This window comes from Trematomus bernacchii, unplaced genomic scaffold (assembly GCF_902827165.1).
Source record: "Trematomus bernacchii unplaced genomic scaffold, fTreBer1.1, whole genome shotgun sequence".
NCBI lineage: Eukaryota > Metazoa > Chordata > Actinopteri > Perciformes > Nototheniidae > Trematomus > Trematomus bernacchii.
In genome coordinates this window covers 2,506,432-2,531,219 of record NW_022987524.1, presented here as the reverse complement: position 1 = coordinate 2,531,219, position 24,788 = coordinate 2,506,432, and the positions used below count along the sequence as shown (strand labels likewise).

General features: G+C 40.4%; 1 protein-coding gene across 1 annotated transcript in view; it reads right to left on the bottom strand.

The window, feature by feature from the left end:
- LOC117473292 (sickle tail protein homolog) overlaps positions 1-21,732 on the bottom strand; it is a 160,939-nt gene extending 139,207 nt beyond the window's left edge. The window contains exon 1 of the mRNA XM_034118809.1: positions 21,459-21,732. Within this exon, the coding sequence (XP_033974700.1) occupies positions 21,459-21,732 (274 nt within the window). The remainder of the gene's footprint in view (positions 1-21,458) is intronic.
- Between the last annotated feature and the right edge of the window lie 3,056 nt (positions 21,733-24,788).

Here is a 24,788-nt window from a genome sequence, read left to right as displayed (position 1 = left end):
CGAGGTCTGCTATCCAGTGGCGGCTGGTGGAAAATATTTTAGGTGGGGCTGTGGAAATGGTGATCAAACAATAATAGAGGGGTCCAGGGGGATGCTCCCCCGGTAATTTTTTTTGAGAAAAGACCCCTTAAATCATGATTTCTGGTGATGTTAGAGGGGGGGAGGAGGGGGGGGAGAAGGACAATTTGAGGCTTAAAAATATGAGAAGACTGATCAATACCTCCATAACTTCAGTGTGGTTAGCTATGAATCTTCCAAAACTTCCAAACACCTTGTCCTGGACATAGTTTCTACAGCATAAACTGTGCAACAGTACAGTAGGCCCACACAAACTGCAGAACACCGGGGCTTTGGGAACACTGATTTAATTCCCATTTAACCTGTTAAGGGGCTTTTTTCCCCCGTTTCTTTTTTCACGAAACTGTGTCTCAGGGCTTCTTAAAATGTAATAAACTATTCATGTGTCCTACTCAGAGGAAACGCATCTAACTGATGATATGAACCATGTTTACCGAAACAAAACACAAGTCTCACAAGAAGCGTCTAAATGAGCCCTGAGCGAAAAAATGCTAACGCACTCTAGGTATAAATCAATCGATATACTTATCGGATATGCACAAACAAGCTTACAAGCTGAGATTCCACATATTCTAGAAATATAAGTATCATCACTGAGCGATCAGAACTCGCGACAGGGGAAGCAAATACAGACATCACACGATGTAGCTTTAGGTAGCAAAACACGGAGATATGCTCACCTTTTGCAGAATAACAATTCTGATCAAAAACGAGAAAAACGCAGCTGAAGGTTAATCCATAGGTTAATCCAATGTGTCTGTCAATTTGAAAAATGATTGATGATCCATAATTCAATTTTTATGTCAAAAACGGAGTTTTCATTAGCTGCTAATGGTAGCTTCCAGAGTGTATGACAGCTTCCTGTTTTGTCTCCTTGGATACGAGTCCAAACAACTCACAGACTGCACCGGGCGCTCACGTAGGAGCCCTGTGACCATCAGATTTGACGACGCTGAAATTATGTTTCGGCGGCATAGTTTAAAGATAGCAACAGTCGTCTGGGCGCTGTGCATAGCGCCCAGACGAGAGGGAGTAATGATACACGGGCAAGGCCAGGCAGGAAACATGTGACTTATCAGTAACTTTAGACATCGTAACACAATTTTAAACGAGATTTTATTGTAGATTATACATTTTACTGATACCAATTATTTAATATTTACCTTGTTTATTAAAAATAAAAATAAAAATAAAAAATATATTTTTTAAATATATATATATATATATATTTAAATTAGGGCTGTCAAGTTAACGCGTTAATAACGCGTTAACGCAAAAAAAAATTAACGCCACTAATTATTTTAACGCGATTAACGCATGTGTATTTTTTGTCCTCGGCCGCCGTAGTTTCAGAGCGCATCGAGTGTAAAATACCATCTACAAGCTGATGCTGACAGCCCCGCTCCTGCCGCCCGCTTGTGGCAGACCACACTTCCACGCTCACTGGCAGGCCCGGACTGGCCATCGGGAGGACCGGGAGGGAGTGTGTATGTGTGGCGCGACTCGCGCGAGCGAGGCACACCTTACGTGTTGTTGTTGTTGTTGTTGTTAGCATCTGGTGCTAGCTAGCTGTGCTAACGGATATAAGGAGCTGTTTCAATGACATTTCGCCGACAACTGCGCCGAGCACTTGACTTTATGCAGGTAGCCAGACAGTGGGACATTGTACGAAAAGTCAGCACACTCAGCACGGATAGTGTGCGCAACATGATTGCAGCGTCCAGGCAGCTCCCATTCGAGCATATGCTGCACATAGCTCCAACGATCCATCACAGTGTCTCTCCCACACACACACACACACACACACACACACACACACACACACACACACACACACACACACACACACACACACACACACACACACACACACACACACACACACACACACACACACACACACACACACACACACACACACACACACACACACACACACACACACACACACACACACACACACACACACACACACACACACACACACACACACACACACACACACACACACACACACAGTATTATTCGATTAATCGCGATTAACTATGGACAATCATGCGATTAATCGCGATTAAATATTTTAATCGACTGACAGCCCTAATTTAAATATATATATATATATTTTTTTTTAATGTGGGAAGATGGGGGGCGGCGCCCCTAGCGCCCCTATGGGCCGGCCGCCACTGCTGCTATCTCAGATGAGTCTTCTGAAAATGTAGTCTGGTGTTATTCTATATTTAGAATTTAGTTTAATCAAACTTTATTTATTGAGCACTTTAATACACGAAGCAAAACGTGCCTCACAAACAAAAACACCCCCAAAAACAGAACCAACACCTTATCCCAATCTATAGACAGAGCAGTGTAGCTGCCTTGTCTTTTGGCTCCTCTCCAACTTTGCCCTTTTTTGTATTTTGTTTGTGTTTATTTACTTTTTGCCGTTTGCTTTTAACATGGTTCGCAAGATGCAAGCCGACCGCACCAACTCTGCTATACAATATAGCAGAGAGGAACTTCTTCACATCAGAAACTTTGTGGACAATAACCCACCGACAGACAATGGAGATTCGCCATGGCTACCTGTTGTCCTACCTGAGACGCAGGAGGAAGACAAAGCGAGGGTCCCGCGCCGGGCTGCTAGTGAGACTGAGGAAACGAGGAAACTGTGTTTTGGGGGGAAATGTCCGGGCTGCAAAGTAACCAGTACGGTAAGAGCCTTTCAGTTCCCCCCAACAATTTTTATTGAATTAAATCAACATGGAACCAGTAATCACTAACTTTGTTTCCCCCGGCCTCTTATCGGAGAACACCCAGCTAGTAACCTAGCAACCAAGCTAGCGGCAGTCAGAAACTAAGGTATCTTCGAATCTATTTACGAACAAATATGGGGAAGTGTAAGTTCAACCATATTTGGTTGGAAAACATCGAATTTAGTGCTTGGTTGAAACCAGTTGAGGGGAACGTGTTTGAAGCCCGCTGCACCTTTTGCAAAAAATCGTAATCTGCCACCCAGGACAAGAGACGAGCATATTAAATGTATTATTTTCGGTTGTGTATTTGTGTTTCCAGGTATAACATTTAAGTTATAACAATCATAATTTGTGGATTAATTTCATTATGGTATTTGAGTTTGTTTCAGATTAACTTTTGTATTTGATGTTGCAATTTAATTTCTCCAAGAGAGACAAAAATCACTAAAAGATCTGGTGGATATCTGACCAGTATTTATATATATCCTAAATGTTCTTTGGGTTTTATCCACAAATGCAACACAAATAAGAACTGTAAGTTATTATTTAATAATAAAACCATTATTATTGAAATGTAAGTATATTTCACACATTTTAATGTTGTTATCGAGTATGATCGCATTATTCGTTAATGAACCTCATATTTGTGACAAGACGTGCGTGAGCGGAACTCTCCTCTATTTAGAGTAAACGTTAAACTTTTAATACAAAAGTTACCGACTTCTCATCCACGATTACGTCACTTCGGCCGCCTAAAACCCAGGAGCTATACGATCTAGCACTACACACACACACACACACACACACACACACACACACACACACACACACACACACACACACACACACACACACACACACACACACACACACACACACACACACACACACACACACACACACACACACACACACACACACACACACACACACACACACACACACACACACACACACATACACACACACACACTTTTTGTCTAACACGCTAACACAGTTCTGTGTTGCTGTTATGTTCAGTCATCGTTCTTATGTTGAACATGAATACATTTCATGTACGTATTTCTTCTTTCATAGCAATTTTCCTTCATACTTTCTTGCCGTGAAATAGGTCTTAAATTCTATTCAAAGTGGTCTTAAAAAGGTCTTAAGAGACTTCACCCCAAATTGCTCCTGTGGGGATTGCCCATAGTATTGAGTATGTAAGTCGCTTTGGAAAAAAGCGTCTAACAATGTAATGTTAAGCCATGTTACTTTAGACGTAATGACTAATTACACTTTCAGACTTAAACAGCCGTTCTGCATGGTTGTGTTGTTGGTCCACTTCTTTTTAGTTGATATATTAATCACTCACCACTTCATATGCCCCTTTTCCACGAAACCGGTTGCGGTTCAAGGTCCATTCTTGTGCTTTTCCGGAGCATTACTGGTTCTTCTCTGTAGCACCACTTGTGTTTCCACCGCTCAGAGCCCGACTGGTGCTGCAGCTGCTGCATCATGACGTCACCATTTACGTCGGTTTACATGTCTCCCAAATGCCGCTCACAACAACAACAATCAACGGCTGCTCCATCTCCCCGTCCACTGAATTCCGCAACCTGGGAGTCATCCTGGACTCCACCCTCTCTTTCCAGGCGCATATCAAATCCATGACCAAATCCGCCTTCTACCATCTCAAAAACATTGCCAGACTCCGCCCCTCACTCTCTGACTCTGTGGCAGAAACACTCAATTAGCGCGTTCACACCGGAGTACTTTTCCCACAATAGTTCATCAGAACTACGATATATTTGCGTTCACACCAAAAAGCCCCAGGAACTAAATTAGTTCATCAGAACCATTTTTACGCCGTTTTCAGTCCCTGCTCGACTTACGTGGGAGAAAAAAGTTCATACGTGTGATTGGCTGTGCGGAATGCAAACCACGCCCCGTGAGTCTCTGAATTTTTTTTGAAGGCCGCCATTGTATTTGCTCATTAAATGCTCAGCGCCGCAGCCACCAACGAAGAGATTTTTTACCGGTTTGGTGGAAAAGGGGCAATCGAGCCTGTTTTCAGATGTAAGCAGTTGATACAGTTATGTGTATCTGTTAGACACACTCAGTTTCAACATACATTAGTTGTCATATAATTTACTGTTTATAGCAGCATCATTTCTAATCTCCTGTCTTACCCTAAATGTTAGATAACTGTGAAGGTTAGCGTGGCTAAATAGATACATATTTAGTATTAATACTGGGTCTGTAATTTGTACATTCTTTTGTGACCCTGCTGCAGCATCTCCTCTGCTCTCTGTGTTGTGGCTCCTCTAACTATGCTTGATACTGTATGTGCAATAAAACCTTTTGAGGAAACAGCTAATACTTGATCAATACACCTGTTCAACAGTAGCAATAGCAAATTGTAACAAACAAGCCTAAACAAAAGCAGTCTGCATGTAGTCTTACTGTTCAGTATAGTTCACCATGTGTCTTCGGAGGGTTCTTTTAAGCTGCTGGCTGTGAAAAGGAGCTAAATGAGATTTACATCAGCAGGGCGGACAGGATAAAGGACTGATGATGATCTTTATTTTTTATAAACTTCACTAAGGAATGGTATTTGTTTTATTGAGCCCTCAGATTTGTTTTCAGTAAGATATTAAGTTTACATAATAGCTTTACTGTTTTGAACATTACTACTGCTGCTCTCGAAGCTTTTCAAACAAATAAATTGTTAAAATCAAGTATTTAATGATGAAAAAAAACAAAAAGATTATCAATTAGAAAAAGAAGATCTTCAATAATATCAGGCAAAGCCATTTATTCTGCACACCTTTTGCTTTCTGAGATCTCTCATCACAATGAATGAATGAACGTCATGAATAGTTGCAAGAATAATAGTTCAGTAGGCAGGAAAGGGTTTTAGAATGTACATGGGAAGGGCCTCACTTTCATCAAGGTTAAATCCAGCTTTACTTTCTGCCTCAATAAAAAATTGAATCACCACAATTGTAGCACTAAATAAGGATTATAACGTTAATGAACACAGGCCATACAGACATACAACCACAAACATGCTAACATTGTTGGAACCTGCAAAGCGTTTGGCGTGAACACTGAATATGAATAAACATATTTGTGGACCCTGTACTCACGGTCCTATGAAAAGCCGGTGGCTGTCCACACTTCCCAGGCCCCGCTGAGTCACTCTCCCACTAACATACTGATGGAGATGAACAGTGCATTGCAGCAACTGGACATTCGCCCCAGCTCGTCCATGTTCCTTTCTGGATGTAGCTTTAAAGCTTACCCTTGTATGACCACAAAAGTTACATGATTTGCACTTACAAAAAGCAGAAATTGCCACACCGTGGGCAGGATAAAAAATAATCACCGGGAACTGTCATGAGTGTTATTTGCAGAGAAAGTAGCCCGACATGTAGCCTGAGTGATGGAATATATACTCAGGAGATGTTTGCAGTACAGCTGTTTCCCAGGGCTCTCAGTGCTCATTGAGGCACACCGCACATGATTTTGACTTTAAGACAAAGGAATTGCAAAGAATGTGAAGACGGATAGAAGACATCTGAGATTAGGTCACACTGCTGCTGTCAGAACAAATCACAATCTCAGTGAAGCAGCGACAGAAAATATATCCTTATGTGGCATTGTAGAGAAAAGAAAGATGGAGATAAATGCAGAGAAATTAGTCATTTATCATGTCTGTGTTAACAACACCTTTGCACAAAAACATGTTGTTTGTCCTTCCTTCCTGCAGCAGTCAGGCTCTACAACCACCACGGCCCCTGGTAGACCCCCACTCAATAGAGACTCTTGCAATCCTGTGCAATAAACCTGCAATGTGCCACATAATCACTATCTGCAATTTGTACGGCCATCTATGTCACATATAGATTAAAGATTCAAATATGTATTGTCATGTCATATACACAACTACAGTGTAGTCATGCAATGAATGAAAAAACTTAGGGCACAGGGTCAGTGTATGTTTTGGTCATTGGATTTTCTTTTCACAAATGGATATTCAAAAACAAAAAACGACTGGATATTTAATTTTCGTTTTAAAATTGAAAAACCAAAATTGAAATACAAGGCGTTTTTTCTTTATCATGGTCAAAAAGGGATTTACTAAACTTAAAAAACGGGATGATTTTCATTTTCTACTTCTCAAAACAAAAAATAAAATCACTAGGAAACAGAAACAAAAAAAATACAGTTTTTTCATATTCTGCTGCCGGAAGTTACCTTACAAAAAGTGGACCTATCATGCTATATTTAAATGATATATTGTAGGGCCATACCTATATAAGGTATATTTATACGTTTCTGTTTTCAAAATACCAAACAGATCATGCATTTTAGCCATGCCTCATTTCGCTCTATTTGCTGTTCTCCAGCCCTGTTTTTGCAGGGGGCTGATTCTGTGAGCCGCAGCTGACCACGCCCCCCTGCAGGAGAGGGGAGCGTGCTCTGATCAAGTCAGAAGAGGGGGAGAAAAATAGATCTCCGTCCTCCGTGTTTTATTATATAGAGTCGTTATTCATTTAGTTGGAATGCTGATACAGCATTCCAACTATATGTTATGCTACGGACAAAAAGTTTATTATTATTATTCCGCCCACTTATTTTGGCCCTCTTCTCCTCCCACATTCAACATCGCAGAAACTCCGTTCAAACATCAAAACGTTCAGCTCGGTCGGTAATCGCAGGCTATTACTTTTCTCATTCATAACTTTCATAATTCCAGAGATACATCCCATAATTCATCAAATGTTTAACCATTGAAGTCAATGGAGATATTCTTCAGATTTCAACAAATCTTCATGCGACTTCAACTGCTAACTGTTCATCCATACTTTCACTCAGAAACCTCATTCCAACTTTAAAATGTTAAACATCTTTCTGACATTATTCGTGTAACACAATTTTTAAATCTGATTCTTACTTTTAGAGATATTAAACATTGTTCAGACCTTGGTAAAGAGGCTTTCTTCAGATTTTAACATTAACTAGAGTGCGGGATGTCACAGCAAGAGTGTAGCAAATCTTGAAATTTGCCTTCATATATTTTTTTAAAACTGCCATAATTCCCAAACCCTACATTGCTGAGACATAATCTTTCATGACAAACGTAGGAAAACATCTCGTAGCTTGAACAATGACAAATAATTAAGCAAAAATAATTAAACAAAATGCCTCTTGAGGGCATGAAGTGACAAAAACGTTCAACATGTCTCCATTAAAGCCCATTGTAATTTCAGGCAGATATTTCCTCACAGCAGCAGCCGCACACCTTTAGTTAAACTGCCAAAAAGGCCACATTATTAACCCGAAAGTACACAAAAATTACACTTCAGATACTCAACTTCCTTGACGTGCTTCACGTTTTGAAATTTCACAGATATCTGTTATCGTTCTTCCACAAAACGTTCACATGTAAGAGGTTTATCTGTCATTCAGAACAATACAAACCTTTGATCTCTTCATAGCTCGTTAGCTCAACTATAAACACCTGTGTAATGGAACACGATGATGTCATCACTCCAACTGACAGCAGTCAGGGAAAAGGGAAAATCGAAGAGAGAAGAGGAGAGAGGAGAGAGAGAGAGGAGAGGAGAGAGAGAGAGAGAGAGAGAAGAGAGAGCGAGAGAGAGAGAGAGAGAGCGAGATAGAGTGGAGAGAGAGAGAAGAGAGTAGAAGAGCTAGAGAGCGAGAGAGGAGAGCAGGATCGCTATCTCTAGTCTTGAATCTCTCTCTCTACTCTATCTACTCGCTCTCGTATCTCTCTCTCTCTCGCTATCTCTCTCTCTCTCTCTCTCTCTCTCTCTCTCTCTCTCTCTCTCTCTCTCTCTCTCTCTCAGGTCCATGCCTCAACAGCTCTACGCCAAATCTGAGATCTCACAATAGGCTGTTTCCATGGAAACGCATCCCTCCCCATAAAACACGATGTCCCTTTAACTCCTATGAAAATGTTCAAAAAGTGCTCAAAATTCACATGTGTGCTTGTCGTGATACCTATGCAAATGATCCAAACACCACCAGACTTCAGATGACAGTTAATGGTCCAGCCCTCAACATGTCTATATACCATTAGTGAGTTTTCCTCAAAAGCTGTTCTCATGGCAACGCATCCCTTGCAATAAAACACGATATTGCTATAACTCCTATGAAAATGGTCAAAAAGTGCTAAAACTTCACATGTGTGCTAACAGTCCAGCTGTGAAGACATCTACGGGACAGTTTTGAGATTTCTTCAAATGCCGTTGCCATGGCGACAGACCACTTGCCATGAAACACGATGTCGCTATGAGTCCAATCGACACGGTCCAATCGTCCCCCAATCTTCACTTGTATATCACCGGTCCATGTCTCAACAGCTCTATGCCAAATCTGAGATCTCACCATATGCCGTTTCCATGAAAACGCATCCCTCGCCATAAAACATGATGTCGCTATAACTCCTATGAAAATGTTCAAAAAGTGCTCAAACTTCACATGTGTGCTAACAGTCCAGCCGTGAAGACATCTACGGGACATGTCGTTGCCATGGCAACACAATGCCCGCCATGAAACACGGTTTTCTCATAACTTCAGTGAAAATGCTCCAAATGGCCCAAAACTTCGCAGGTTTGGTAACACAACCATCAACGCATCTAAGCTTATTATGGGATGTCATCAAATGCCGTTGGCATGGCGACAGATCATTCGCCATCAAGTTAGTTCAAAAGTTTGCATTTCAAATAATCTGCTGCTTTTCCAAGCCTTTTTACTTTCTTTTCTTCTCTCATCACAAATTCATGTATCATTTCAATCTAAATTCTTCACTTTCTTCTTACACATTACATTTCAGCATAGCAATTCAGCGTCAGCTTTTCAGCATAAAGCATTCCCACTAGCAATTTCTTCAGGAATTGCATTCTCTAGTTTTATCATACTGTTCTGTACAGAAGAGACTTTGTCATAGATGTATTTATATGTGTGCCTGTGATTATTTTACCGTCCTGTACAGATGATACTTTGTAATCAGATGTATGTATATGTGTGTCTGTAATTTTATACTGAATGTAAAGTAACTGGAAATACCTTTGTGTGTGTGTGTGTGTGTGTGTGTGTGTGTGTGTGTGTGTGTGTGTGTGTGTGTGTGTGTGTGTGTGTGTGTGTGTGTGTGTGTGTGTGTGTGTGTGTGTGTGTGTGTGTGTGTGTGTGTGTGTGTGTGTGTGAGAGAGAGAGAGAGAGTTTATTATTGTGATGCTATGAACTATTTATCGTGTAAATTGGAATGATCCACATCTGTGCTCCCGGGTGTATCTGTGTGTTTTCTTCCTGTATGTTCCTGCCTGTGTACATGACATAAACTGCTGCTCATAACCAATTGCCCCTTGCGGGATTAATAAAGTTGTTGATTGATTGATTGAAACTGCGGCCCCCTTGGCAGAAGGAGGAAATGGCAGAAATGGTGTAAAAGTGATACTATCATGTAAAATAAATGGAAGTATTTACTCTAACGTATCATATGAGGAGATAATATGCAAATATTGTATATTGTATAAAGTGTTCGCTATAAGGTGATCAGTAGGACAATAAAACTGATGTTTTTGATGCCTTATGGTGCATTTACACCGGACGCGATGCGATTTCTGGGCGATGTAGTCAATGCATAGACGCGGATAGATGCACATTTTCTCAGGCGGCGTGAACGACGCGGCGCGCGAATTACGTGATTGACACGATTGAAGGGGTCCGCATGTATCGCAAGAGTTATTGTGTAAGCCAATCAGCGGTAAGGATCTCAGCACACAGAGTTGTTGTGAGTGTGGACGGAGCAGCTACAGATGTAGCAGCTTATTTAGGACAGTTTGAAACGCGAGGGTCGTGGTCGGCCCGTGAACGCCCCGTGAACGCCCCGTGAAAGGCCAGCGATGAAGAGCCTGCCCCCAGTCTGCCTTGAGACCGCCCCCGTGATAAATACATTTAATTATTGTGAAGCCAGCTGCAATGGATCATTGATCCACCAGGAGGTGCAGTGGGGTTCCACACTGGAGCTCATGTGACATCAACTTCGATACAGTAAGCTGGATGTACAGTATGTCTGGTACTACTGTATAGCGGATCTTTATTAAGATCCATATGTCACGGATAGGATCATAGTCTGTGCTAAATAAGACATGTAATCATTTACAAAACATCACCATGTTGTTATTTAACAAAATAATGTTGTTTAGTCGAAAAAAACGAACGAGAGGAAATGCAGCCGGCTCTCGATTTTTAATCCTAATTTAATCATCATCTTCACCACGATCATTTATGTTTATGTTCGCCGAATTGACATGAAATCACAAACAAATATGAATATTCTGTATTCAACTTCATTAAAACGTTATTAACGTGCCTAAACTCAGTAATTCACTAAAAATATTTATATTTTAATGGAGCCTTGTCAGGCAGATCAGGATCCCGACGCGTAGCGGAGGGTGTTATTTGGGGTGTTATTTTTCCCCACAATGACCAAGTCGCTGCAAATTATCCCGCTTATTACATGGCCACATTCTCAACAAAGTAACGACATGACTCCCAATATTAATTGAAATGCTTTTATGGATTTAGAAAATGTTTTTATTGATTTAAAAAATAGTTGTATGTATTGATTTAAATTGACATGCATCCGCTAAGAAAAATAGTCCGTTGTTACCGTTTTTTAAACAGTCTGAATGCTGTGTCTTTACACACCTAATGGCCCATCAGCCACAGCTCTCTCCCTCCCCCCTGATCTTTCTTCTCCAGCAGTTAAGTTAACTGTGGGTTACTCTGAGTGACAAGCTTACAGTTAGTGAAGTAACACTTTTTTTGTGTGAGTCACGACCTGGCTGTTTCATTCAAACATAACGCTCCAAATGCTACTGTTTCCACTCTGACTTCAATACAGCTACACCATTGTTTGGTTTCCATGGTAGCGTGTCTCTTTATATATACAGTCTATGCTCTTTAGTAGCGCGCACTCCTTTCCTGTAAATTACAGGTCCAGCTGCTGCATGAGACAGACACTGAAAAGTATTATCATCTGAAATTAATCATTATGTTATTAGTATTAAATACATATAAGTATTTTTACAGCTTGTATTTAGAAATACTCTGTTGTAATTATTGATGCATACATGTGTTCATCCATTCAATGTGGCATCTGCTATAATGGGGTTAATGTATGATATTACTTAATAATACAATACACTATATAATATATGTGACCCGCTCTTTCGAAATCAGTCGGAAGTCGCAACGGCTCATTTAAAAATAAACGTGGATTTGCGTAAAAAACTATTTTTTCGGGGTTCGGGTGTTTTGTTTGATTTTAAATAAACAAAGTCTTGGCTTTCAGAATATGAAACTTTTATTTCCAAAATCACACGATAAATACATTTGTGAAGCTTGTAAAGGGAAGATGACAGGCACCTCTCACTCGCAATCTGCTCTTCCGCAGCACCGCCCCCCTCCCTCCGGCTGAAATTATGAATGTACAGTAAGGCATAGTAATCATAGATAACACGGCAGGGTCCGTTACAGTTTGTTTTCATCTGATTTCAAATAAACAAAGTCTTGGCTTTCAGAATATTAAACTTGTTTCGGCAAATTTAGATGATAAATACAACTATGAAGCTTGTAACGGCATAATTACAAGCGGAGAACGGAGTAATTTAACGTTACAGCAGGCATAACAACAGCCGGTGTTTCTCGTGAGTGTTTTCCCCGGGAAACAAACACAATATACACTTACGCAAAAATACACAAACACACACACACACATACACTCGCGAAATATTTTCCCTCCGGACTATTTTGATCATTTGCTCCGCTAATAATCAATCAGATCGATGGATTCCAGAGAAGAGGAAACTTTGAAGGCCTTTTTCTCAAAATGATGACTCAGTGACAGTCATTACATAATGTGACATATTTAGCTTAATATTTGGAGTACAAAAACAATCCTGATATCATTAGAAAGCTAGGAATCTCCTATTTCCAACAGTGTATACAACTCAAAATGTGTCACTCATTACTGGATCAGCTGCTGCATGAGACAGACACTGACGCTGTCAGAAGAGAGGGAGGACAAAGAGAGGCCAGGCTCCGTGTATTTTATTATTATATATAGTCGTTATTCATTTGTTTTAAAGCTCAATAAGGAAGATTTTAACTTTAACACACGTTGACCGGCGAAAAACTCTGCCCGGTTCCCTCGGCCCCCACCACGTTGAATAAACAGAAGGCTGCTTTTGTGGAGGAAGTTACAGCGCTACGTACAGGCTCGGCATATGTACTGCAGCGTTTTCCGGCGGTATCCATAAATCTCTTAATTTTGCCCCAAAGTGCACCAGATTGATGCATTTAACTTCAATATAAAGAAAAACATCTTCTGTTGTAACAACAATAACATTATAAATAGTAACATAGCTGAACATGGTATTGCACATTTAGCTTTCAGTGTTACTGACCTGAGATGTTTTTATTACATGAATTAAGGTGACTGAGGCTTTTTAACATAGACTTTTCAGTGTCCCACATTTTGCACAGAACTGTCCCACATTAGGAAATGCAGATTGTCTGAGACAACTTGGCACTAAGAGTAGGCTACTGATATGTCTACCATTTCTTTTATGAGTGTAATATCTGCATTTTCTATTTTGGTTTGATTAGGACACATCCTGGGGATTGTGTTTACAAACATTGACCATACCGTTCACCATCCCCCACCCCCCTACTGTATGTTGATTTTTGACTTTGTTTGCCTACATGTAAATGAGTGGCATTTAGTACCTACCCCCCTCTGAGTGAATACCTGTTGACTTCACATCTTGTCACAAACTTTTTGGAAGACAAGACTGACCCAAGATACCTTGGTTTGAATTGGAGAAGGGCAATGGTAATCGATGGTGCTTTTAAAGCCTATTGTATACTAACTGTGTGATTTATATTGCTTTTCAAATGCATATAGGCCCCCCATTTACACTGCTCTTCCCGTCAAGAATATGAATAGAACTTAGTTAGATCACTTTACATTTCTGCGAATGAATAGCTTAGCTACTTGGCACTAAGAGTACAGATATGTCTACCCTTTCTTTTCAGAGTGTAATATCTGCATTTTCTCTTTTGGTTTGAATTGGAGAAGAGCAATGGTTATCGATGGTGCTTTTAAAGCCTATTGTATACTAACTGTGTGATTTATATTGCTTTTCAAATGCATATAGGCCACTATTTACACTGCTCTTCCCGTCAAGAATATGAATAGAATTTAGTTAGATCGCTTCACATTGAGGGGAAGAGGCATTTTCCCATTGGTCCCAGTCCAGTTGGTTCTTTTCACCATTCTCCCATATGGCGTTATGAAAATATTAGCAGCATAGATCTCAGGGCGATGCTGTCCCTTAAAGAAGCTGTCCTGATAAAAATGTTCCTCTCGCTCTGAGGAAACTGCCCTGGTGGGTTCATCAGGTTTGGCCGCCGACCCTGGAGTGACCACTGGCACTGGAATGACCGGTGGCAATGGTGTTTTTATTTATTTATTCATTTAACAGGGACAGTGCACATTAATGAACATTTCTGTAAATGTGCCAGAGTTAGCCAAGAGGCTATTTTTCATCTGTAGTTAGTTAGATTTTAAAAGTCAATCTAAAACACATTTAATTTTAAACAAGTAAATACAATACATTTAAAACATGCAACATACATTACTGGGATACTTAAATAAAACAATTTAAAACACGGAACATTAAAACAAAACAAATAAAACAAAACAAAAGAACATGTTAAAACATGTTAAAACACAGGCAGTGGGCTGTAAGGAGCAGAAGATTGGATCAGTGTTGGCAGAGCTGATTCCTCACTAACCATATTTTGAGTTTTGATTTAAATAAAGTGAATGTGGACTGGTCTCTGATTGGAGATGGGATTGAGTTCCATTGCTGAGCAGCTTTAACAGAAAATGAAGACTGACTGAAATAACTTTTTCTGAGTGGAATAATGCAATCTCCTCTCTCTGCACCTCTTGTTACCCTAGTTGCAGTTGTGCGTATGTTAATAAACTGTCTCATGCCCCTTTCACACCGGCGCTTTTTCAGCTCCGGCTCGGAGCTGGAGCCTGAAAAGTACAGTTTTTTCCTGTTCACACCGCAGCGGCGCCGCCTCATAGCTCCGGAATGCGGTTCACTTCCAGCTCCAAAAAATTGTCGGTCTAGAGGCAAGAGCTTCGGAGCTAGAGGCGGCGTCGCTTACGTCTCTCTTACGTCGAGGCGTGCAGGAAACTAAACCCACCTCCCCTGAACATGCCATGGGTCGACTGAAGAGTCTCGTCATGCCTGCCTACAAGCAGTATCGCTGAGCAAAGTGACTAGAAGGCAACCACACACTTATAAAAAAAAACACACTTTATAAAGTCAGGCAACACTAACCAGGCTTCGTGTGATTCTGTTTATTTGTACCTTACTTTGACCATCCGTTCGCTGTTATTGATCATTGTGGAGAGCAGGCAGACGTTTTGTTTGTTATTATAGCAGCTATCGGATGGAATCAATACATGGGCTGCACAGGTTGTCATGTCCGACTATCACAAGTAGAATCATAATGAAAAATACGCCGGTAAAATGTGCCTGTAGAAAACGGCTTAGCAAGTAGTCAGTTTAGCTTCGGTTGCTATGCTAACATCACCCATGTTATACCAGAGAAACTTTCATAACAGCGTTGTGATGCCAAACAGCGTCAATTCAGACTGACACACATTCACTTCAGGGGAACTGGGGATATGTATCAGCTGCTTGTGTGACAGTCAGACAGTGAATACTTTAGAGCCGTGTGAGCTAACCCGGAGCTAACGGGAGAATAAACTCCCGTGGAAGAGCAGCCAGCACTGCAGCGGTCGGTAAATGCCGCTGAAACACATTAATAAACAATGAACCACGGCACTCTGGAGAAAAGTATAAGGTTGGAGAAGTCGTTATTTAATTTAATCTGGCTTCGTATGATTAAAAGCAACACGATCATCGACCCGACGCAGTCCCCCCCCCGTTGTTGTTGTTGTTGTTGTTGTGAGCTCCGTTGGGGAGAAAATCAGCGATGTAAACGGTGACGTCATGACGCAGCAGCGGCAGCTGGGCGGTGTGAACAGAGCGGGAGCTGAAAAGGGAAACCGGAGCTGAACCAGAAAAGCTCTAGCTAGGAGCTAGAAAGGGAAAAGCGCTGGTGTGAAAGCCGCATTTGTGATCTCTACAATAAAACAGTTTAGTGCCGGATGTATAAAGATATTATTATGAGGATGTGCAAAACAGACAAACTAATTAACCTTTATTAACACATTAAAGAATGCTTTAGGTTAAGGTCTTCTTTTAAATAAGAAAACAGCTTTGGGGGTATTTACAGGTAAATATTAAGCCTGACAAAGTACTTAACGTCTAATATATTGCTTTCCTGCAATGTTAACTATGTTGAAGCACTTATTTTAACTGATATTATATACATATATATATATATATATATATATATATATATATACATTAATTATACTCTTATGTATGTAGATAGTATAAGAAATGTGCAGAATATGACAGTTTAATGGTGGAGGTATACACATATTGATAGATGTCTTGTAATGCACTGTTGAGGAACCTGTGACCCAAGTGTTTCATTCATTGCATAACTACACCGTAGTTGTGTATATGATATGTCAATAAACCTTAGAAAATCATGAAATCTTGAAAGGGATGTGCAAAATAGCACATCCCTTTCATGTGGGGGGGGGGGTAGGACACGTTCGATTCCTGTTTTGAATAGTGTGCCGTCGATGGGTTTCATTCCATTTCAAACTGCTGTTTGACGGTGTAAACTTCGCGCACTGCCACTCCAACATCCAATCACAGCGCTTGAAGACTAATCACAGGGTTTGTCAAGCAAAGCACATGGTGTAGTCCCAAACGGTAGCTGAGGATTCTGGGTAGTGTCGTGTCTTCTGCCATCCTAAACTCAGAAAAAAGATTTGTTTCTCCGAATCGAAGGGGAAAAATACAAAAGTATTGTACACAATTTAAACCAATCAATGTTGTGTAATTAACAAGGATAATCTGGTGTTTTTGAGTTGATGAGTAGTGCAGATATCACTGTAAAATCAATCGATAGTAAGGAGAATACTTACTTCCGGGTGTAAAATCCTCCGTTATCCAATGGGAATGGACGCTCACATTGCCTTTGAGACTGTGTTCAAATTACACCCTACTGATTTTAATTTAACGTCGATTTCAAATGTGTGCTCTAAAATGATATTTATAAATGACTATTATCATTATTATAAGCAAGACAATAAATGGCAAAGATATGTAGAAAATAACCAAATTAATAATAATTTGAGATACGTTCATAACAAACGTAACGTGGGAGAAAATATGTTTCTAGAAGATATGTAGAAAATAAACGTATTTGATACAAAAATATGCATAAATAAATAAATGTTAACTGGTAAAATAAGATATAAATGAACAACAAAAATAAAATAAGTTACATTTATTTGTTATTGGCAATGGTAGGTTATTGGTTATGTTCACATACTTATTTGATTATTAAAATGTAAACCGATCTTTTTCAGATGGGTGTTTAGAGTTGTACCCCCTAGATCAGGTCTCTAGTAATTGTGTGCTCAAAGTGCACCAGATTGAAGCATTTTACTTTAAAATGTTCAAACAAATCTTCCCGGGGGGGCATACCCCCGGACCCCCCTAGAGGAGGTGATGTCCACCCCCCAATTAAAACATGTTCATACAATACTGAATACATTTGAAGCCATTTTGACGTCTATTACCTATGTCAATAAGTTTCTGTTTTTGTAGTGTATTTGTCTTTTGTAGATCTCGCCTAAAATCTCGCCTAGGGCAGCAAATTGTCTAGAACCGGCCCTGGTACTAGGCCTCAAGAGCCTTTCTTGTGCTGGCAGACACATAGAAACAAATTGGCGGGACACACTTCGCACGTGCACACACTAAAAAATTCCACGCGCTCCGCGCTCACATTATGCTGGGCCCACGTTCCTTAGCACCGCTGCTATGACTCCATCCTAGGGGAAACACTGATATCGCAAAGGACTCTTGTAAGTTCAACATTTCTTTTTGTATTTCTTCCATTCTCCTTCAAAAAAGGTCACACAACCATACCTTAACAAAAATACAAAATACTACAACAAACAAATAAATGAGCTTCCCTTACAAGGGTGCATAATTGTAGCATTTACTGACAGCGCATGAAGTCATCATTATCTAACATCTCCTTATTATCATTGACCCTTATAGTGTGGCACGCACTAATGCACATATTAATTCATTCTGACTCGTACATGTAGTACATGTGCATTATGACTTTGACATGCACCCTCATGTTATAGAACTGTCCTCAGAAAGAAAAATAATAGTATAATGTGTGTAAATACACATACACACACACACACACACACACACAAATGAATACATTGCTGTGGGCTCTCATGACTCATGGAAGCCTGTGTCTGTAAAAAGCTATGTTAACCGACCTCATCAAGGAGAGCAACATTATTTTTTGTAAATAACGAGGTACAGCCACAGCTGAAATGGTCCAATACAGGATTGTACATCTGAGACCCTGATTTGGTCAGAGTTAATATGAGGAAGTTCATTTACATCCATTCTTTGATAATATTATGTCATTTTGCTTGACTGAAAGGTAAATCTGCGTGTCCTTCACATAAAAATGTGAAATTGACTAAGCAGGTTGCCTAAAGGTAACTTGTAGAGGGCGAAAAGGATGGGGCCATGGATTGAACCCTGTGGAACTCCTCAGAGTAATGGAGCAGCTTAGGATACATATTTGTCTATGGTAATGTGGAGGCTATTTGTATATAAAATTAGAAAGACTGATTCTTATTATTACATTATAAGCTTATTGTGCTCATTTATGTGGCTGTGACTTTGGAATAAATAGACGTCTTTAGCTTGCAATACTAATGTAGCAAGGTCAGGTGCAGACACTGGAAGAATACAAAGAGTTATTCATAAACAGGACATCACTCTGGCCTTGAGCTTTGGGTGAGCTCCGCTCCCACACACAGCTAGGAAGCAGCCTTATGAAGATTCCACTTTTTCTGTCGAAACGTTAGCGAAAACAAATTACGTATGATGGTGTCAGAGTAGGGAGGGACTTCCACAGGCCGGCCGAATGCTGATTGGAGGATCGTGTTGCCAAGAGACTTTTTTCTAAGTCTGCACACCAACCAAGAGAGAACCAAGTCTAAACCATGGTATCTCTTCAGCTAGTCTTGACCAATCATAAATGTACGGGCAACGCCCTGTGTAATAAAAATGTATGCACGCACGAGGTTCGAGGCTCTTGTCCGGAAATAGACTGACAGATTACAGCTTTGCAGTCTGTGATTTCTATGACGTGACGGAGTCCTTGGCCAAGTGATATATATATTTTGCTCTCTCATAATAAATAGTTAAACTTAGAAGTCGTCTGTCTTTCCTGGAATTTTGAACACAACAGTAACCTCAAACTGCTTATTCGAAAAATAGCATAAACACATTTTTTTTATATCAGAGCATGAGATACCAACCAATTTATTGAGCCTTTAAAACACAATCGGAAATCCAATGCAGCTGTTAATTCAAGAAGGACCATGATAGAATGTGCCCCATGGTCAGCCAGTGCACCATTAGTAGTTCTGTTTCTGTTTTAGTTTGGTGACAAAATCCAGATTTAAAATAGTGTGACCTTAAATGACCTCAATGAGCTGATTTAAATATTTTTTAAATAATTTTAGAGAAAAATGGTATTTTTGAAATAGGTCTATAGTTATTTTGTTGTGTTGGATCAAGGGGAAAAAAAATGTAATAGCATGGACGCTCACCGTCTTGAAACCATCGGGGACTAGCCAGAGGTGAGAGAGATATTTATTTTTAAGAGTAGGCTTGGGTCAATGGTGGAAAGACCTGTCAGGGATTGGGGGGATATTACCAATTGTTATTATTATCTAACTTGTAGGAGGACAGGTGCTTATTAGATACAACGTCAGGAAGCTTGTGTAGAGAAATAGGGTAAATTCAGACAAGAGAGGACAGTAGACTCGAGGTTCAGATTAAAAAGTAGCAATGCTAAAATTAGTCCGAATTAAGTTGATTTTGTTAACAAAAAGCGACAATTCCAGGTGACGGCCTCATGAAGCTGACTGAGAGAAGCCAAGAGTGTGCAAAGCTGTCGTTAAGGCACAAGGGGGCCACTCTGAAGAATCTAAAATAAAAATCATATTCTGGATTTCTTTTTACTTTTTGGTTTACTAGATAATTCCATATGTGTTCTTTCATAGCTTTGATGTCTTCAGTATTAATCTACATAGTAGAACACAATTAAAATAAATAAAAAAACATTGAATGAGAAGGTGTGTCCAAACTTTTGACTGGTACTGTATGTAAGCGCACTATGATAAAGTAATGGGACAACTTCTGAACAATCATATCAAAAGTTCTGTATTGACCTGTTAAAAGTCAGAGTAGTCGTGAATGAGAGGGCAATGTCCTACTTCGAGACTGACCAACTGACACTATGATGGATCACAACTCATGCATGAACTCTTGACAGCATGACATCAACTAATGCAGCCCTGCAGCAGCAGCATTATGTGGTGTGAGGACACACATACAATCCCTCTCTGCTGTACTGACTGCTATTTGGAATACTGGTATGACTATATAACATGACCAAGATCATATTTGTCTTCCTAATTGGAAGTATTATATGTTAAATATATGCCTATAAATACAAGACTTCGACACAAACAGTGGGAAAAGAAAAAAAATCTACTATTAGAAGCCCTTAGCCAACATATGAATATATTACTATTCAACAAATTAAACAATAAAGAAATATCTTTATGTCGTTATTGACATATTCTCTTTAGTCAGATCCTCCCATTTTTTCCGAATTCGTGCATCCAATGTTAGAAGATTAGGCAAGCATTACATTTAATAAGCAGCAACACACATGGAAACAGCGGCAAACTGAAACGTTTCATAAAAATGTAACATGTTGCTGTTTCATAGGGCTGATGAAGTAATGTGTTTCTCTCCTGTAAATGGCCTGTAGCTCATATGCATACAATTTCTTGCATATCTTTACTATCACTGCTATTAATAATATCTACATTGACCACAAGCAGAGCCAGTTAGGGTGAAGAATTTTCTCTTTGTCTCTGTTTTTCTGAAACATATCTGGAGCATTCCTCTGTTGGTCCTAACCAGCATTTATGAGTGCTGTTCAAATGTTCCTGGAACAATAACATTGTTAGGACAAAACATTTAGCGTAAAAGTCCTCTTGTGGGAACTAAGAATTAGTTGAAATACTGCAGGAAGCTCTCTGAATAGAAATAAACACAGGCTTAGTATATCAATAACAGCCCAGGTGCACAATCTGATAGAACAGAGGAAGTAACCAAGCTACGTACTCATTTTTAAGAAGTTAAGTAGTAGAAAAGTAAACAAAGCATTTCATATGGCTGTATTATGTTATTTTATGTTATGTTATGTTATGTTACGCTGTTAAATAAAGTATTTGTATTTTAAGAGAGAGAGGTCCCTTACCTTTGCTGGAGTTATCTTCTGTATGCTCAGTGGGTTTGTCCTCCAGGGTTATAGGTTGTGTCCGACCGTTCGGTCCTTGAGCGAGTCTGCTTGAAGAGGCCTGGCTCCGGCTCTGGACTGGTATGGGTCTCTCAACCAGGTTCCCCTCACTGCCGGCCCTCATCAGCCTCTCTCCAATCCGAAGCATACATGAACGATTACTCTGTGGCTCTTTTCTCAACCTGGGGCTCTTAGACCCCACTGCGGGAGCACCCAGTCGGGAGGACTTGGACATCTAGAGTAAAGTAGACTACTCCAGGGCAAGTCTGTGTACCCTGGATATTCCCAATTGTCTTTTTCCTTTACCTCTGTGTACCAGTTCTTATTCGTTATCCTCACGATGCTATCCTTTCTGTCTTATTTTTTAAGTTGTCTAAATGTCCTGTTTTTCAGCCTCACATTACACAATGCTGTTCTCAAGTCCCCAGTCATGTCCTTCTTCTTACCTTTCCTGGGCATGGAATCTCTGTACCACTGGATTTCCCTACATGTACAGCAGTGATAAGTATGCAAAGAAGAGTGAGGCCAGTTCACTCTGTATTATTTCATTATTTCCAGTCCTTCTCTTTTTCTGTATTTCTGCAAGCAGTGAGATCTCTCTGTGCGCCAGAACTCTTCTGGGAGAGCTCTCCATCTCCCTACACGCTCTCTCTCTCTGTGATCTCTCTTCTCTCTCTCTGCCTTGTCCTCCTCTTCCGCTCTTTCTCTCCCTCACTCTCCCTCACTCTCCCTCTTTCCTTTTTTAAAGCGCTCTCTGCCTTTTGCTGTGTCAACATGTTAGCTCTGTAGTCACTTCACACCATTTAATCCATGTTGATTTCTCTGTCCTCAAATTACCAACAACTGTCATCTTCACTCCATGTCTCTTCTTCTACAAGAATGACCATCAAATATTGTTGTCTGTTGCAGTAAATAAATAATGTTGGTAAAAGCTTTGTATTTACATTCATAATTACAGTCTAAATTACATTTCTAGTTTGGGTTATGGTTGTCCCCTGAAACTGGGAACAAGATTATTAGATTGCAATAATAATAATCAAGGTGTATATCCTGCGTAAGAATGTTGGGTACGGATCTTAAACCCTGATTATCAAGATGAGGCTTGGAATGTCATCAAAAGGAACAAGAGCTCAGAAACTTGGTTCAAGTTATGTGTCTTTTCACCCAATGTAGAGGTGTATGTAAAGCTGTGTGTGGGGGATGTCAGTTTTAAATTGATAGATGAATGTTAAACCCAAACCTTTTTATGGGTTGTAGTAGTTGGTTGTTTATTTTATTATGTGGCCATTGTCTGAAATGTAAGGCTTTACACAGCGATGCTAAAAACTGCACGTAATAATGAATAATTTGGGTGCCATCCGCTTGGTATAGGTGTTTTAACTGAACCACGACTGCTTCAGAAACTGCTAATTCATGTTTGTTTGTAAACAGTTCCATGGCTATCCAATATCTAATGCTGAATCTAATACATTTCATAACATGTTGTTTAACTGATGATTTTATTTAAAGCCACCTGGAAACATTAACACAGCATAGACATGTGTATTGTGTACGGGAGCAATTTGTGGTTAGGTTTCATGCCCGAGGACACTATGACCTGTTGACAGCAGGGGGTGGGATTGAACCACTGAACCTCTGACTGGTAGATCAGCACATTAACCCCTGTACTTCCCTTTAGAAAAAGACCCAATTCCTCATCCATTACATTACATTACATTACATGTTCTATCTCACACAGGCTCCGCCCTCTACTGGACGCGAGCGTTCACACACTGAAGTTGTATAACCGTAGCCGGCCAATCAGGGCAAGCCTACCTGAATGCGCGCGCAGGCTCACAGTATATAAGGCAGCTACACCTCCTGACTGTCATCCTTTTCTCTTCAACACCTGGGAGGTATACTACGAATCTAGTTCAACATATCCTGGATATGTTTTGAGTTATCCGGTTGACTTAATCCAAAAAAAAAACGCTCTCGCTAAACTGTCCTACGACGCCAGCCGTGTCCTATCTAGTTAGGTGTGCGTTCACATAAAAGGGGTGGTATCTGGAGCATTCGACCAATCACAAACATGGACAAGCGCACTGACAGCGCAGCGTCATACTTCCTGAATGAAAAGTGAACTATAATATTAGTCAAATATGAAGAAGTTAAACTTTAAACATCCATGACTTAAACACTTTATCCAGGATAAAAGCCACATAGCTGCACCTGCAAGGTGAATACAGCTGGTAACAGAGAAAGTGTTTGAATGCGTACATTAACAGGTTTATGAAATCACTGCCCCGTCTAAGACACGATCTGACTTTAATTACATTTGACTCGAGTGTTTCGTCAACTTAATGTGTTGCTTAAAATAATACTTCTGCATACAGTATGTGACACTGTGAGTGTTGCACGGCCAGATACGGCTCAAGAAGCTGACTCAAATAAGGAAATATATGATACATTATGATGTGATATGATATGAATGATAATGGGACACATCGACGTCTGCACTCACAGTGCCGCGGACTGTAGGCTACGTAATGTTACTTTGATCCGGTTACTTATGTTGTGGCAGATATTTAATTAAGCTTTCTTAACATAATAATATAATAATAGTATAATAGTTATAGGCTAATAGTCAGATTGCTCTGAAGATGGGAGGTGATATTCTATTCATCTTCACGTTCACACAGTCGGTGATTTTGGCCGGCCGTCTTTCCTGCAACGGCAGTTTAAACTGTATTTCCTCCGCACACTGAGCTCTGATTGGTCAGCAGGCAGTGCTTTCACTGAGTTGATCTCTTATCCTGGAACCTATCCTGCTCCGGAGCAGGATAGGTTCCAGGATAAGTTACCGTGGAGATCTAGCCTGCTAAAAAGTGAACCAGCTTCGTAGGACCGGAAACCCCTGAAGTTAGCTTGCTAAACGAAAATCTTGCTTCGTAGTATAGGCCCCTGACCAGAAAAGCATTCAAAAAAAACAAGTAAAAAGTATCTTACCTCCAGGCAAGCGAATGCAGGAAACCTGTGCCTGTCCCTCATGCCTGGCTTAATAGCGGGCGCCGATCCCCACCAGCTCTGTTTCGAATGCCTGGGACCAGACCATGCCGAAGACGAGCTCGAGGTGGTGGACGTGGGAGACCAGGATATGGCCGAGGCGACGCCACCAACGATCGCCATCCCAGCCGTGCGGGTTACGGCTCCGTTTGCTGAAGAAGAAGAAGATGACATCGTCCCCCCACCACTGCCGCCGAAGCCAGCCGCCTCCACCAGGGGTTTTACGGTCCGGCCAGCCCGGTGCAA